The following is a 16162-nucleotide window of genomic DNA, read 5'->3' as shown; positions in this document are numbered from 1 at the left end:
ATGGCTCCACGCTGTTCTGTGAACAATTTTTGTAATGCTCCTGCCACAGAGGAGTGCCACTGTGCAATTCCTTTACTGAGCTTCGCGCACACAATATTGTTGCATTGCTCCAGGTGCTGCTGCCTGACTAAAATTGCTCCTCTCGCCATTCCTCTCCCTTCACGACACGGCGATTGTGACCCGTTCTGTGTGTTGTCCTAGGTTAACTGTACAATTTAGGAAATGACTTTATTTTTTTTCTCCCTGCATGGCAAAATTGGCTGAGGAGGTTAGTCCTGAGAAGTTGTTTAAATGTACTGTTGGAAAAATAAAGATCACAAACAAGTTAACTCTTCTTAGTTTGTTTTAAATACACTCTGGCTGGCCTGGAAGAAGGAGGTGCTAGATTTTCCAGACTGGTTTTATTACTACTTTACGGGGATTTTTTTGTAAAGTAACCCTCCCCCCTTATTAAGTAATTGTAATTTTCAGGGGTTGGAATGAGACTTTTCAGGCTGGTGCATGTGGTAATGTCTTGCACTTTGCCGCCAAGCACTTTAACAGGTACTGGTTAAGCTTTGAAGTTCACGAGGCATCTCTATCTAGCAGAAAAGGAAGGTGCTGTTTGGCTGGTTGATTTGTACAAGTGTGTCTGCTTTTGGAGGGTTTTTAGACCTACTTTCGAAATAAAGATGGGATTATACAGAAATCTCAGTTCTGATAGGGTCTAATAATTCTCTAGTACAAGAAGAAATACTGTGTGCTTGTGTGAGAGAAAAGTCTTGTGAATGTGTACTGTGGTGGTCCCAATACTTGAACGTGCAGCATATTTTTTAATGGGAGGGTAGTTCTTGGCACAGCTTCCTGTGTCAAAGCACATCTTTAAATATCATGTTTCAGGACAACCACTGTGAATTGTGAAGTCTAGCCATGTTTTATTTAGCAGGGATTTAACAAGCTATTCGGTTGAAACACTATGCATCAGACTCCACCAACAGCCATTGATAGACCTTTCCTCTGGTTAGATGTCCAATATAGGAATTAATTTTTTGTTTCCTGTCTATACAAGATTTTGGTGAATCTACCTCTATTACTATTGCTGCTGGAGGTTATAGGTCTAAAGGTGCTAAAACACTAAATATTTTGCAATAAGTAAACTTGCTGTGGGAAGCACAATCACAAATTGAGCTGTGGAGGGAAGGCGGGAGAGCTGGCCTGTTCAGTGTTTCTTCATGCTGATAAAGTTTTGTGCTGATAGAGATTTGTGTGCTGTAAGATTAGAAGTTCAAGTAACGAGGAGGGCTGTAGTCCATGCACAAGCAAGGTTGGGATTTTTATGATCTCTACTTTGTGCTAAAGACAAACAAGACGTGCTGGCAGGGCCGGTCCAACCATTAGGTGAATTAGGTGGTTGCCTAGGGCACCAACATTTGGGGGGGAGGGCGCCAAAATTATATGCAGAACAAAATAACAGGAACTTCATTCTAAATAACATTCCTAGCCAGCTACAGCTCCACCTAACACCGCCCCTGCACCTGCCCCCAGTGCTGCTAGTGCCACTCACTCCTGACCTGCAGCCCCTGAACCCAGGCCAGCGGTGCCCCTCACTCCTGGCCAGCACACCCACCCCACCTCTATATTGGAAGTGGTGGGGGCGCCGAGGTGCACAGTTCACCTAGGACGCCAGTTACCCTTGGACCGGCCCTGCATGCTGGTATCTTGAGCAAGAAAACAAATTGACGTGCCAGCTATTTAAGAGGGGATGCGTGGGGAAAGGATTTTAGACATTTGTCCTTTAGGGGAGAGAGTGCACGTGCAGAGAGAGATGCCCAGAATAACGGAAAAGGTACAGGGAGCTCTTTTTAACGTGTCTACTGCTCTCCATCTATTGCTTGAGAGAGTACCTCCCTCGCGCAACGACCTCACGTTCACAGAAGCTTGTGCTTTCTGTCCGCCTTAATCCATAAGGTGCAGATCTTGTAGAACTGTAGGGAAGGCAGGCTGGAGCAGGTCACGTCTAGTCCAGCACCTTGCCAACACAAGATCATTCTTGGCTAAACCATCCCAGCCAAGCACCTGTCCAACCTGCTCTTGGAAACTTCTGAGGATGGAGGCTACACTTTCTCTCCACCCAGTCCAGGCCTTGGCCACCTTCCTAGCCCAAATGTTTCTTCTCAGCTCTAGCCTCAACGTGCCCTTGCTGCAGTTTAAAGTGGTTGCTCCTAGCCAATTCCTCAGGGTAGAGGCTGTGTCCTAAACTTTTCCTTAGCGTGACCCCATTTCCCCAGCATAGCCTCCCACCCCCCAAGACCAAGTCTGCTGGCATTGTGACCCCACTTGGGGGCGTGATCAAGTTTGGATTTCCTGCCTGAGAGCAAGAGGAAACGCAATGCTAGGATGTACTTAATGAGGTTTCTTTGTATTTGAATATAAAACGAGGCGGACCTCGTCTTGCATTCCAGCAAATGCAATACACCTCTCCCGCTCCTAGCTGCAGGGCTCTAGGCTGTACGCCGCCTGCTGCACGTGGCCCGGCCCCGCCCCGCCCCGCCCCGGAGGCCACGCCCCCAGCCTTGTATATGTCACATGACTGATCCTTGCAGACCGCACTATCTCTCCTGTCGCCGCGGGGGGAGCGGGGGGAGCTGTTGCATCTTATCGGGCCGAGCAGGGCAGTTGTTTCCCCTCCACCCCGCTCTGTACTATCTTCAATGGGCTCGGCCGCTGCACCCCCGCTTGCGACCCGACGCAGGCGACCTTGCCACGCCAAAGCTGCCAACCCCCCGCGAAGAAATGGTTCCGTCCTCAGCCTGTGAAATGGAGTAGCCTCGGCTTGTACCATGCAAACAGACCGGGGGGGTGGGGGCATGGTGGGTTGGCAAGGCTAACGGAGAAGGTGACGGCGGGGCACGGGGAGGCTGTTGTGTTCGCATCTCCTCGCTGCCCGCCCCGCTCCTCAGCCGGCGGGCGCGGGCCGCGCGGCTTGGGCAGCTGAGCACTTCCTCCCCCCCCCAGTCAGGTGGTATGGGCCGCTTTGCCAGGCAGTGTCAGGCGGACGGGGCCACGGGACTAGCCGGGTGGGGGGGCAAGGAGGCGTCGGGTGAGTGGTCGCGATCCCGGGCGCGGGGAGCCTGGTCCCTGCTGGGGGGGCACGGGAGGTACGTCACTGCGGGGGGTCAGGACCCCCCCACACGGGGGGCTGTATCATTGCGGGGGGGTCAGGAGTCCCCACATGGGGGTTATGTCACTGGACGGAGGCAGGGGGTGATCAGGACCCCTCACATGGGGGTTATGCGACTGCACGGGGGAGTCGCATCACTGCTGGGGGTCAGGTCCCATGTTGTTTGGGGGGGCGTCCATGTTGGGGGGTGACCCCTGTGATGGGGGTGTGTGGCCATACGCCGGCTGGAGGGGGCAGGGACCCCGTATTGGGCCCTGGGGTACGGAAAGGTCCAGCAAGGGGCAGGGGTTGGTGCCCCCCAGGTGGGGGAATCGATCCAGTCACAGTTGGAGACTCGGGTGCTCGCTGTCGTGGGGACAGACATGCTCGTGCTGGGGGGCACCAGACCCCACTGTGGGGCTGGCCAGGCCAGTGCCGTGGGGAGGGTCTGGTGCCCTTCCGGGGGGGGAGTCCGGCCTGCTCGGAGGAAGCGGCTGCGGGTCCTAGCTGTGTGATCCAGCCCCCCTGCCCCCCGTGGGAGGGTCAGGCCAGGACCCTGCTGCGAGGGGCTCAGGCACCCCAAGGTGTCGGGGGGCTCTGAGCTGGGGAGGGGGTGAGCACAGCTGTGTAGGGGGCATTGGGTCAGGTCCCAGCTTGGGCACAAGCACTCCCACGGCAGGTCCCAGCTGGAGGGAGGCAGGTGCCCCCATGTCTTGGCTCTGCCTTGCTGCTGCAGAAGCCAGGTGCCAAATGGGCAATTAAGCAGATTTAATCAGGTGTGCTGCAGGGTGGCTGGGAAGTCACATGGGCTGGATCTGCCCCGTGCCCTGCACAGAGAATCCAGCACTAAACTCACTTATCCACTTAGTGCGGAGACAAATAGCATGGCCAGAAGTAGTGATTTGTGGCCTTTCAGCTCTGCACAGCCTCGTAAGACAGGAGCTGAGCTGGTCTCCAGGCTTCCAAGTGGGGGAAGAACAGAGCTAGTAGCAAACAGGGCGCAGGACGTTTCACTCTGTTCCTTATACTGACATCGCTGTTTCCTTCCTCATTTGCAGGAGGCCTGACGGGCAAGCCAAGCTATCACAATGAATGCTATTGTTGCCCTCTGTCATTTCTGTGAACTCCACGGCCCTCGCACCCTCTTTTGCACAGAAGTTTTGCATTCGCCCCTTCCTCAAGGTGCAGGGAATGGAGACAGTCCTGGGCAGAACGAGCAGGCCGAGGAGGAGGAAGGTGGCATTCAGATGAGCAGTAGGATCCGGTCGCACAGCCCAGCGGAGGGTGCTAGTGCTGATTCCAGCAGTCCTGGGCCAAAGAAGTCAGACATGTGCGAGGTAAATGTGTACCCATGTCTGTACACAATGTGTCTTTGGCTTAGATAAAAGGCATTATAGTTGGAGAGAAAAACAAAAGTTCCCACACCCTTTTAAACTGTAATGGGTAACAAGTATTCCACCTCCATTGGAAAGAAGCCAGTTTCTAGTTAAAGTATCAGAGTTGTTTGCCAACATCTTCATAGAGATGTAGAGCAGAAAGTAAGTCCCAAACCCAGGTAAAGTAGTGGTGGAAGAGTGTAGTTAGCAGCACTGATGTTTCTGTGCACATGTTCTTCTGCTTAAGTCTTCTTGATACCTTTTGTGAGGACTTGTTGCTAGGTGTTGGTTTCTCTCGGGTATCGCTGACAGATATTAAGTCATTGGAGTCACAGCTACTTCCATCATTAGATGAATTTGAAGTTGCATACGCAACATTAAATACACAGCCCTGTGAGTGAATGAAAAGAGCATTGTAGGAAGGATGTTTCAAATGGCAGGATACTAGTTGGGAGACTGTCACAGACTTTCTCTGTGACAGTGGGCAAATCCCTTAGCCCTTGACTGTCTTGGTTCCCATCTATCAAATAAGGATAGCAAAGGGGGTGTAGTGAGGCGGAGAAGAGTTCAGGTACTGCAGTAACAGAAGTACCTGGTTACGTTAGGTAAATGGTTGTGTCCTAACTTGGTTTCTTTTTGTGGTCAGGGTTGCCGTTCCCTTGCAGCGGGACACCCTGGATATGTCAGCCATGACAAAGAGACCTCAATCAAATACGTCAGCCACCAGCACCCAAACCATCCACAGCTCTTCAGCATTGTGCGCCAGGCCTGTGTTCGCAGCCTGAGTTGTGAGGTAAGTGATGTGGGAAACGGGAAGAAAATCCGTTCAGGGACTTCTCTGCCTTTTAGTATAAGGCACTACACTGCTGCTCTCACTCTTGTAACATAAGATGGGGATGGGGGTGGAAGAGACAGTAAAACCACTTTGAGCCAGTTATTGGCAGGAGTTCTTTTTTTAATTGATCTGGAAAGGAAGAAAGTATTAAATTGTGCCTGTTCATGAGGCACAAAAAGGCTGTTGGTGATTAAGTTAATTTGCTTTAAGCATTTCTGAACTCTCCTGAATGGATCTTTAACTTTCCTCATTTCATCTGTATGGGGGAGAACCTCTGTTAACTTGGGGGTTTGTGTCTTCACCTTACGCTCTTCAAACTTACAGAGCTTTGAGAGGGGGGTGGGTGGGGACCAGCTGCTGTTTCAGTTAAATGTGTTTGAACCAGTCTCTCCCTTCCAGGTCTGCCCAGGACGTGAAGGTCCAATCTTCTTTGGCGATGAACAGCATGGCTTTGTGTTCAGCCACACGTTCTTCATCAAAGACAGCCTGGCTCGTGGCTTCCAGCGCTGGTACAGCATCATTACAATTATGATGGATCGGATCTATCTCATCAACTCCTGGCCTTTTCTGCTGGGAAAAATCCGAGGCATCATTGATGAGCTTCAGGGCAAAGCACTCAAGGTGAACCTGCTCTGGAGAGGATTCTAATAGCAATGAGTGCAAGAGGGGTGGGTGGAATAGATACATACGCATTGATTTGGAAGTGGAAGCAAAATGCAGGATATACAGTTGGAGTTGCAGGAGGAGTTTAGGTGGTGCCCATGGGACTCAGACGTACAGAGGGACAGACCCCTGCACAGTATTCTCCTGAATGTAGCCTTATAGCTCTCTGAAGAGCAAGTAGACCTTTCCCATGTCCTCTTCCATATTTTCAGTTCAAGCCCTCTCTGCAGTAATGTCTTTTTATCCAGCTCTGGATCCCAGGGGAAAATTCTCAGTTTGCGGGCTCTGTAGCTTTGCAGTGAGGAAAATCTTGCTTTATTCCATGCCTACACAGTGAACGCATCTCATTGTTCCATTGTGTCTGACTTGCTCCCTTTTGCATCTATTTTACCCTCGCTGTTTCTTAACCCAGGTGTTTGAAGCTGAGCAGTATGGGTTCCCGCAGCGTGCCCAGCGGATGAATACAGCTTTTACTCCCTTCCTGCACCAGCGCAATGGCAATGCAGCCCGTTCCCTAACATCACTGACCAATGATGAGAACCTGTGGGCCTGCCTGCATACCTCCTTTGCTTGGTAATGTCCTCTGTCTTCCTAAATCATGGTCTGTTTGTGGACTGGGTGAAGGCATCAAGTTTGTGGGTATTCCAGTAGTGCTGTGGGGCTCTGTTTGTCATCCCTGAACTGGAAAGTGCTGTGCATGCTGAAGCAACAGCTTGCTTGGTCCCTTAAAAACAAAGCTTTTCCAGTTATACTACAGCAGTACTTCTGGCAGGTTTGGGGCAGCACTAACAGGCTCTAAAGAAAGCCTGTATTTTCCAGCCTTTTCAGTTTAGAGGAAGGGGCTGTACAAGGCACAAAATAAAGATGGAAGAAGGGAAGATGTCCTCCTCAACCTGCTCAGTTAATAACTGTTGTACTCAGCAGGCTAACACTGGCCTGCCCTAATATCAGGTGCTGTGTATCACGGGATGTATTACCCTGCCAAATGGATGCTGCTTAGTGAGATTTCACAGCATGCTTCACCTATCCCAAACTCACATGCCAGACTTCCCTAGAAGGATGCTGTGGAGAGTGTCATGACATTGGGGTGGATATAAAATATGTTGCTGAAAGTTAGTGCAACCTGCCAACCTCTTTCCAGTGACTTTGGGTAATCCAGCATGTTGTGAGATACTTTGATACGTTATGTGAAACGGGACTGATATTCAAATGGCCTAATTCTGGCTGACAGGAAGATACCATGAAGACCAATTTCCTTTCCTTCTCTCCAGGCTCTTGAAAGCTTGTGGCAGCCGCCTCACAGAGAAGCTTCTGGAGGGAGCACCAACAGAGGACACCCTAGTTCAGATGGAAAAACTTGCAGGCAAGTCATCAAGCAATTAGGGAAGGAGGAACATTTCTCAATGCTTTGGATAGCAAAACACTAGCTCATTTCATCCCACTTCTTGCCTCTGTCATGGTGTGGCATAGCCTGTCCAGCAACCAGCTCCTTTCTGTGTGGAAAGAATCTGGTTGGAAAGTAGAAGCTCGGGTGTTCCTGTGCACATTTGTTATTCACATATGAGCATATCATTATAATTACTGTCCTGCTGGTTTGGGTCTGCAGCACATCTGACTGGCCAGAAGAGCTTACTGTTTGTAAGAGATGAGGCTGTCCCCTGTCCTATTCTTTCATACACTTTCTAGAAATATAACACTGATTTTTCCCACAGCAAATTAGGTGATTGGTCCAGGTAGTCCCCAAGGCAGTAGCAGGAACCGTCAAAGAAAGGATACAGAAAGCCCCAAAACACATTTAGTTGTGCAGTGCTCTTTCTGTAGGGTGAAAATTTACTTCCTGACCATTTGCTGGTTATCTTACAAGACTGTAGCACAGAATGTGATTACATTTATCACTTTAACTTGCATAATAATTACAAATATGATTGTCATGAAAAGATCTACATATTTGCAACCACAGCCAAAAAAAAGGCCATGGTATGTTAAGTGTAAAGTGATACTAGAAAACGTACAGAAGCTGAGATCTTAGTATTTGCTGAGTTTGGAGGAAAGGGGGGAGTGGGGAAAGTGGCTTTCATGACAAATGTCTTTTGTTACAGATCTGAAAGAAGAGTCAGAAGGCTGGGATGGCTCAGAGGGAGAAGAGGAGAAGTCCTCTACTCAGCCAGATGGGGTAGAAGGGTGGGAGTTATCCAAGTGCTCCACTGACATGTCTTTGATGTCAGATTGCAGCAACTGGAACACTCCTAGAAGGCTGTCAGTCTTCCGATCCCTCAGGCACATGAGACAGGTAGGAAAAGAGAACCAGAACCTTTAGCAAGGTACTCACTGACATAAGAATTCATAGAATCAGAGAAAAGTAGGCCTGGAAGGGACTTAAGGTGGTCATCTCATCTTGCCCATGGGATGGTCATTCCTATCTAAATCATCCCAGACAAGTAATTATCTAACCTGTTTTTTTAAAAACTTTGCAACCTACTTATACAACTGCCAGACACAATGCCCGAAGCAACAAAAAGCACCCTAACTTGCCATAGGTGAAGCAGGGGAATAGGGACGCTGCTAGTGAGCTGTCACTGCAAGGACAAGGAGTAGTCATTAAAATTTACTCAAGAAATCCAAGGAAGAAGGGACCGCAGAGGAAAGCAAAAAGACCTATGGTCCATTCACTATGACCATAAGGTAAAATTCCTTCTTGATCCCAAACACAGTGATCAGTCTGACCCTGACTAAAAGAGCAAAACCCTCTACCGAGGAACCTCTGAATTTTTTTAGTCTTAGAAGCAAGCCAAGGATTCAGTGAGTGAATCTTGAAACTGAGCTAATCTCTCTTGTGGTGTTAAATTTTCAATTGGGTCGTAGCAGAAGCAGACTGGCAAGGAAGCATTTGCCGCTGCTTGTGTTGTCCTTGCTTGGGGAATGTTCTTTCGTCTGGCATCTCTCATCAGCACTAAAAATTTACACTGGTGATGATGGACACAGTTTAAAGAGTAGAAAAGCTAGTGGATTTTTATTATTTGATTGGCAGCATGACAATCAATATGCCTTGAATGGGCTAAAATTGTGAAAGAAAGTAGTTAAATATCCAAATAGGGTTTGGTTTGGTTTGTTTCAGGTCCTTGGGGCATCTGCATTCCGCATGCTGGCTTGGCATGTTCTTATGGGGAACCAGGTCATCTGGAAAGCACGAGATGCCAATCTTGTCCAGTCTGCCTTTGACGTGCTGCGGGTATGAACTTGTTTCTTTATCTGCCTGCTGTGGCTTCCTGCATATTTTTGTACTAGTTCAGACCCTTGAAGCAGCCTAGCTTTGGAATACAATCTAGGGAGGAATGTGCTCCAACTTCTTTTGCATTGTTTAAAACACGTGATCCTGTTTTGCTGTAGTACTATTACATTAAAAAACAAACAAACGAGTCTGATTTACGTAGGGACTAAAATAATCGGTGTTTTGCTACATCATAATAAACCATCAGGAAGAGGGTGGCAGAACTTTTTCAAATAATCAAGCTTTTTTGGATTAGTGGAGGATTAGAGGATTATCACCAGGTAGAACTAGTGAAAGGGGAGGATGGTTTCAGACACCAGTTCTGTCAAGCCAGGAGTTTCCAGGATCACTTTCACTTGGGGCTCTGCATTGCAGCAGGCTTTGCCACAACCAAGAAGGGTTGGAAATTGTTCCCTCTTCTACAGTCTAGTGTGCACTGGCCACAGATAGCCTAGCTGATATATTCCTGTCCCCCAGGATCAGCTGATTCTGCATTGATATTACTCCCAGCCCAGCAAGCATGGAAAATATGGGAAAAACTTGGACCTGAAATTATATCCACAACTGCTTAGTTCTTCTGCATCTCTCAATGTGTTTTCTTCCTTCTGCAGACCATGTTGCCCGTGGGCTGCATTCGGATTATCCCATACAGTGACCAGTATGAGGAGGCATATCGGTGTAACTTCCTGGGGCTTAGCCCACATGTGCAAATCCCACCACACATACTCTCATCTGGTAAGAACCAGCTCTGCTCACCACTGTCCATATTACAGGGAACAGATTGGTCCAGCAACACTTGCTCAGCCAGAGCTAGTGCCCCTTTCTGCTGTTTTCCCATAAGTTTTCTCTAGCCTGTTGCTGAAGGACATGGCATGTTCTCTTAGGTCTTTTAAAAATTTTATTCCAATCATTGCCTTCAGTTCGCTATTGAGCAAGGATGGGCATTTAACTGAATTTGCCCTCCTTCTGTTTAGGGAATCATGGGGCTTGGGGGAAGGAGGGGTCGATTAAAGACTTTCTCATTTTCAGTCACCTTATTTTGTTCTAATGCTTCCTGTAGAAACAAGTTCACTGAAATCTCCCTCAGCTTTGGAAAAGTTGCCCCATGGAAGCAAAGTGCACACGTGGTGTATGGCTTACTGTCTGTTTTCATCCCTCTAGAATTTGCTGTCCTTGTGGAAGTTCGCACTGCCACCCGGTCCAGCCTCTACCCTGTTCTGTTTGATGATGAGCAGTCCCTCAGCAAGTATGAGTTTATGGTCACTAGTGGGAGTCCTGTTGCAGCAGACCGAGGTGGGTGCTTTGGAAACAGGGTTACAGCACCATTTGCCACTGGGATCAAAGGAGTCTCAGTCTTCAGCTGTTATCACATTTTCCCTTAGTCTGGCAGTAAGGGTTTACTCCTGATATCTGGCTTTTTAAAAAATTTATAGAGAAGGTCAGGTCAGTTTGGAACTGTTCTTAAATAAAACGCTTGGTATTTATTAGTTATGAGTCATTTCACCAACCTGCTTTCAGTTGTCGAGGATTTGCTCTGCTAGATCAGCAGATTGTGATACTCTTCAGACAAGAGGTAAATCTCTGTTAACAAATCTGACTAGTCATGAAGGAGCCTGTGTAAGGAGACACTTCCCTGACCCTGTGGTGAACACTGTGCCATGAAATATGTCATTCTCCTTATCTTGTGCAAATTGAGTCTAGTCCAACCAGATAGATAACAATCATAAAATGATCCAGCCCCATATGTAACACTAACCTGCAGCTATGAACAGCATGGGGTAAATTTCAGTTCTACCTGGTAAATGTTTATACCCCCATAGCTCTTGAGAGCAAGCTTTATTTATATATATATATATATATGAACTGTTTTCACTGACTCTTAAGAGGGAACAGATGGCTGACCTTCATCCCCACTCTCCACTTCTTGATGTAGGCAGGGATAAGAGACAAATCAGAATGTTAACAGTACTGCACAAGAGGGTCTTTGTGTACTTTGGAAGCTACCACCACTCATCAAGTATGGTTGTAGGATCCTGCAGCCAAGCACATGTCTTGACAAGAACATCCCTCAATATCATTTTCCTTCAGTGAAAGTTAAGATGCCAGCCAAGGGCTTCACTAGCCCTCTGAAAACTCTACTGTTGCTGTTACTGTTTAATGCAGATGGAGACTACAGCTACTGCAGTGCACCAGATCAGAGTAATGGTGAAAAGCGAGTACAAATGACTACCTTTGAATTAGGATTAAGGGGAAAAGAAATGTGATCTGTGCACAACAGTCTTGTACCCATGTGCCTTATCTATTGAACTTCTAAACAAATACAGACACCACCACTTCACCACTGATGAACGCACTTAAGGGTGGCTATGGGTAGTTCTACTGTCCCTTTTCTCTTCTGTGTTCTTACAGTTGGCCCCACCATCTTGAACAAGATTGAAGCAGCTCTGACCAACCAGAACCTCTCTGTCGATGTTGTAGACCAGTGCCTCGTCTGCCTGAAAGAGGAGTGGATGAAGTAAGAGGCAGATTTTTGTTTTCAGTAAAAAGGCTTCAGGCATTTCAGAAGTCTTGTAGGAACTGCCCTGAAGCACTCTTGACCCCCAGTCTTGGGCTAACCAAGCTGGATTTTCTTCCCTTCAGAGATAATGGATTTAACCAGTTGAATTTTGGTTTTAGGTTTTTCCTCCAGGGAGCAACATGCACATGTGCTCCAGAGAGCACAAGGAGGCCAAACACTAATCCCTGTGTAGAATTGGGCAAGTCTTAACCTTTGCACCTCCATTTTTCCATTGACAGTCTTTATCTGCCTCACAAATTAGGAGGATTAGGTGTATTTGTATTTTCAGAGCAACTTGCCAGTGTACATTGAGTTATTAAGGCACAATATATTCTACCTCAGGTAAGCAGGCCAAATATCCTGGTGCCATCTTGAGCTACTATATCACAAAGTCATAAGTGGTTAGCCCTAGTAAATGAATTCACTCACAGACTGTTGCTGTTTTAGCATTATTATCTGAAGGCTGGAATGGAGATAAACATGCATGACATAGGAACATGAAGAAAGACTAACATGGAAAATTTAAAATAGTTAACTATGTATGGAATCATAGAAAAAGTAGGGCTGGAATGGACCTCAGGAGGTCATCAAGCCATAACCCTCGTGCTCAAGGCAGGATCTAAATCAGGGGCAGGCAGTTATTTTGGGCGGAGGGCCACTTACCAAGTTTTGGCAAACTGTTGAGGGCCGCGTTTCCCTTTCTGGCGCAGGGAAGCAGGAATTGCCCCATGGTCCCAGGCCAGAAGCCTCTGCTAGGCAAGGGTTTCTGGTTGGGGGGCAAGGGTTGGGTAGACCTTGCTGCTGGGTCCTGCCACTAGCTTCCTTTGGGTCCTACTGCCCCAGGCTCCTGTCATCTTTGACAGGCAGCTATGAGCAAATAAATTCTAATTTTCTAACTTTTTAGGGGCCCCGAAGGCCAGATAGAATGGCCTGGTGGACCGGATCTGGCTCCCAGGCCGTATTTTGTCAACCCCTGAAACCATCTGAGTCTAGTATTCATCTAATCTGTTCTTATACCTGTACAAACAACCCTTTGGTACAGTGCTCCAGACCAACTGTCTTTACAGCCCAGGCCAGTTTGACCATAGGGTAAAATTCCTTCTTGATCCCAGATGTGGTGATTTGGTTCAATCCTGTGTGGACAAGCAAGACCCTGTAGCCACAGGTTTATTTTTTTTTTTTATCCCCATCAGGAGCATTGTCATACTCCAGTCAAAGTCCACAGCCCTGGCTGCTGCCAACATGCAATACTCCTGCTGTTGGGGGTGGGGGGAACCCAGCCCTGACACATGTAGCAAAAGAAGGGAAAGAATGTCTTCTGGAGCCTATCATCAGTGCTGGCCATACCTAGTACTAAGATCAGGGTGGGATTGGGAGAAAAATAGACATAAAGCACGAGAGCAAATTATTTAGAGTTTTAGAGTGTGTCCTTTATTAGTATTCTGTTGCATACAACAGGGAATTGGGCACCCCAGGGGAACTTGCAGTGCTGCCTATTCCTGTATCTCAAATCATGCTTGCACTAAGCTGTCAACTGTTGCAACTCAACTGACAGGTTTCTTGTTTCTGCAGTAAAGTGAAGGTCCTCTTCAAGTTCACCAAAGTAGACAGCCGGCCCAAGGAGGACACCCAAAAACTGCTGAGCATTCTGGGAGCTGCTGAGGAGGACAACGTCAAACTTCTGAAATTCTGGATGACTGGCCTGAGCAAGACATACAAGTCACACTTGATGTCAACAGTCCGCAGCCCAACTTCTTCAGAATCTCGGAACTAAACTAGGAACACCCAGACTCAATGGCTGCCTTCAAATCCTTGGAGGTAGTCCATGGAGCTGAGTCTCCACCATGTGCAGCCGGTGGATAGTAAAATGTTACCAAATTTCTTATTGCCCTCAGACTAACACAGACAGTTTATCCTCTGCATGTCTGCAAGACTGGACTTGAGTGCATGCAACTGGGACTGCTTGCGAGTAATGTAATCAAGATGTTTTACTAGGAATATTTATAAGAGATACTGGTTTTGTAGGACTTCGTGTAAGCCCCATTTCTCACTTCATCACAAACCACAGCATTTCATGATGCAAAGTCACGTTCCAGATTAGGAGCGAGCAGCTCCAGAATAGTCTGTTATGAATAAGCAGCTTTAACTCTGCATGGGAGTTAAACATTAGATTCCATTCTCAAACTCCACTGTCAGCCTAGATTTATCAGGAGACCTAAGTCCAGGAGTTAGCAAAGAACAGAATAAGCTGGTCAGTCCCCCAGTACTAACGTCAGATTCCATGGGATGACAGGACTCCTGAAACTCTGGATTTTATTAGAAGTAGCCCTGGGTGTTGCCATAAAAAAGCAGCTTGATGGTTGGAACTCCACATACAGAGTATCTTTATATGACCTCTCTCAAACCAGCATAACATGTATAGATTAAAGTGTGAGGAAGCAAAAAACAAGCCTGGACAGGCATTTGACTTTGAACGCTACATCTTAGGCAGAGGTAGTAATTGCAGCTGTATTACTTTCTGAAGGGATTTGGCATACTTGATATGACACGCGCTACAGTAGACAATGTTTAGAGCGTCCTGTTTGATCGCAGTTGTTCCAACTTACTTTATATCCTAACTTCAGAATGATGCTTCAGATTTGCTTCCAGAGATCTTCACTTGGAATCAGAACCGCACAGGATAAAAAACAGTAACAGTTCTGCAACCAGCAAAAAGAAGAGTATCACTCACACATTTTGAGATACTAACCTTGGATCTTAGTAAGGTCCTTGTTATAAGGCAGCATTTCCCAACTGGTGTGCTATGGCGCACTGGTGTGCTGTCATGTGCTGCAGAATCTTGGGGGGCGTGGTTTCCAGCAGGGCGTGGCTACAGCCAGTGCTGCCAACCCTGTCACTGTGCCCTGGCTGATTACCCTCCCTGCCCCCCGTCTGACCGGTGTGCTGTGGGACCGAAAAAGCCAGGTAAGTGCCATGGGACAGAAAAGGTTGGGAAACACTGTTATAAGGAATGACCATTTCTAAATGGGGAAATTGTTTTATTTTGTATTGCTATGACTAGAAATTTTTAAGATGGCATGGGAAGACTTGACTGCACTGACCTGCTATGTTTGTATTTTTAACAAGATGAGCACAAAGGGAATGGTAAAACTTAAATGAAAAGAAGCTGCAGATAAGATGCACAGGGAGCTTTTTGCTCCTAACTCCTGTAAAAAAGACAAAGCATTAAACCTTGATAAGAGCTATTTTTGTAAAATGGAGAAAGTCTGGTTTGTCTCACTTTTAGCACTACTTGGACAGAATAATTGAACTGTTCAGACCCCTGCTGTGCTGTTGGCCAGGGTTTCAGCTACCAAGTCCAAAAGAACTTCTGTACATTACTTTCTTCTCATGGTTTCGCATAAGCAAGCAGCGGGTTATTTTCAGGTGGTTTTAGTCGGCAAACTAAGGAGGTACTGGTTGGTTGAACAGACTGTAAGGAAGATAGAAAACTAGCTGGATCATTGGGCTCAGAAGGTAGTAATCAATGGCTCTGCCTATTTGGCAGCTGGTATTAAGTGGCATGCCCCAGGGTTTGGTCCTGGAGCTGGTTTTGTTCAATGTCTTAATCAACGAACTTGAAGATGGGATTGCGTGCACCCTCAGCAAGTTTGCAGATGACACCAAGGTGGCGGTGAGGGGTAGTAGATATGCCGGAATGTAAGGCTAGGATTCAGAAAGACCTAGACCAGGGCTCAAAAACACCCATGACCTCAACTTGTAAGATGATGTTGGTGTGCCAGGCGCAGATAGTAGGGGATCCACGAGGGGCCCAATACTTGTTGCAGAGCAGCTCCAGCCCCTTCCCTGCTCTCCACCCCAAGGCATGCATGCCAAGTAAAATACCTCTGAGTGCTACACTCTGGTACCCATGCCAAGGGTTGCCTACCCCTGACCTAGACCAGTTGGAGGACTGACCAAAAGAAATCTCATGAGGTTCAATGAGGACAAGTGCAGAGTCCTGCATTTAGGATGGAACAATCCCAGGCACCAGTTGGGGGTTGTCTCACTAAGCAGCAGCTCTGCAGAAAAGGACCTGGGGTTGCAATAAGCTGAGTATGAGCCAGTGTGCCTACACTGGGCTGCATTAGTAGGAACATTGCCAGCAGGGTGAGGGAAGTGATTCTTCCCCTCTATTTGGCACTAGTGAAGCCACTTCTGGAGTCTTGTGTCCAGTTCTGCCCCCCTCCCCCCCCCGAAAGGATGTGGACAAATGGAGACCAGCAGAAGGCAACAAAATAGGGGGCTGGGGCACACAACTTGTGAGGAGAGGATGAGGGAACTG

The 16162-nt window shown here is 47.5% G+C and overlaps 1 protein-coding gene across 1 annotated transcript; it reads left to right on the top strand.

Moving 5' to 3' along the window:
* The first annotated feature begins 3041 nt into the window (after nucleotides 1-3041).
* On the top strand, nucleotides 3042-15085 carry FLCN (folliculin). Its single transcript, XM_019512651.1, has 12 exons — nucleotides 3042-3079; nucleotides 4198-4476; nucleotides 5162-5308; nucleotides 5750-5971; nucleotides 6426-6586; nucleotides 7285-7376; nucleotides 8113-8303; nucleotides 9129-9242; nucleotides 9893-10016; nucleotides 10443-10574; nucleotides 11691-11796; nucleotides 13411-15085. Exons 2-12 carry the CDS (start codon nucleotides 4228-4230, stop codon nucleotides 13610-13612), a joined length of 1740 nt encoding a protein of 579 aa, XP_019368196.1. The 5' UTR covers nucleotides 3042-3079; nucleotides 4198-4227; the 3' UTR covers nucleotides 13613-15085.
* The last annotated feature ends 1077 nt before the right edge of the window (nucleotides 15086-16162 follow it).

This window comes from Gavialis gangeticus, unplaced genomic scaffold (assembly GCF_001723915.1).
Source record: "Gavialis gangeticus isolate Ggan-Ray unplaced genomic scaffold, GavGan_comp1, whole genome shotgun sequence".
NCBI lineage: Eukaryota > Metazoa > Chordata > Crocodylia > Gavialidae > Gavialis > Gavialis gangeticus.
This window is presented reverse-complemented; position numbering and strand designations above follow the sequence as displayed.

Coding starts and splice junctions, on each gene's coding strand:
- FLCN (XM_019512651.1), top strand. CDS start 4,228: ATGAATGCTATTGTTGCCCTCTGTCATTTCTGTGAACTCCACGGCCCT. Junction 5,972..6,425: donor TTCAGGGCAAAGCACTCAAG/GTGAACCTGCTC, acceptor TTCTTAACCCAG/GTGTTTGAAGCTGAGCAGTA. Junction 7,377..8,112: donor TCAGATGGAAAAACTTGCAG/GCAAGTCATCAA, acceptor CTTTTGTTACAG/ATCTGAAAGAAGAGTCAGAA.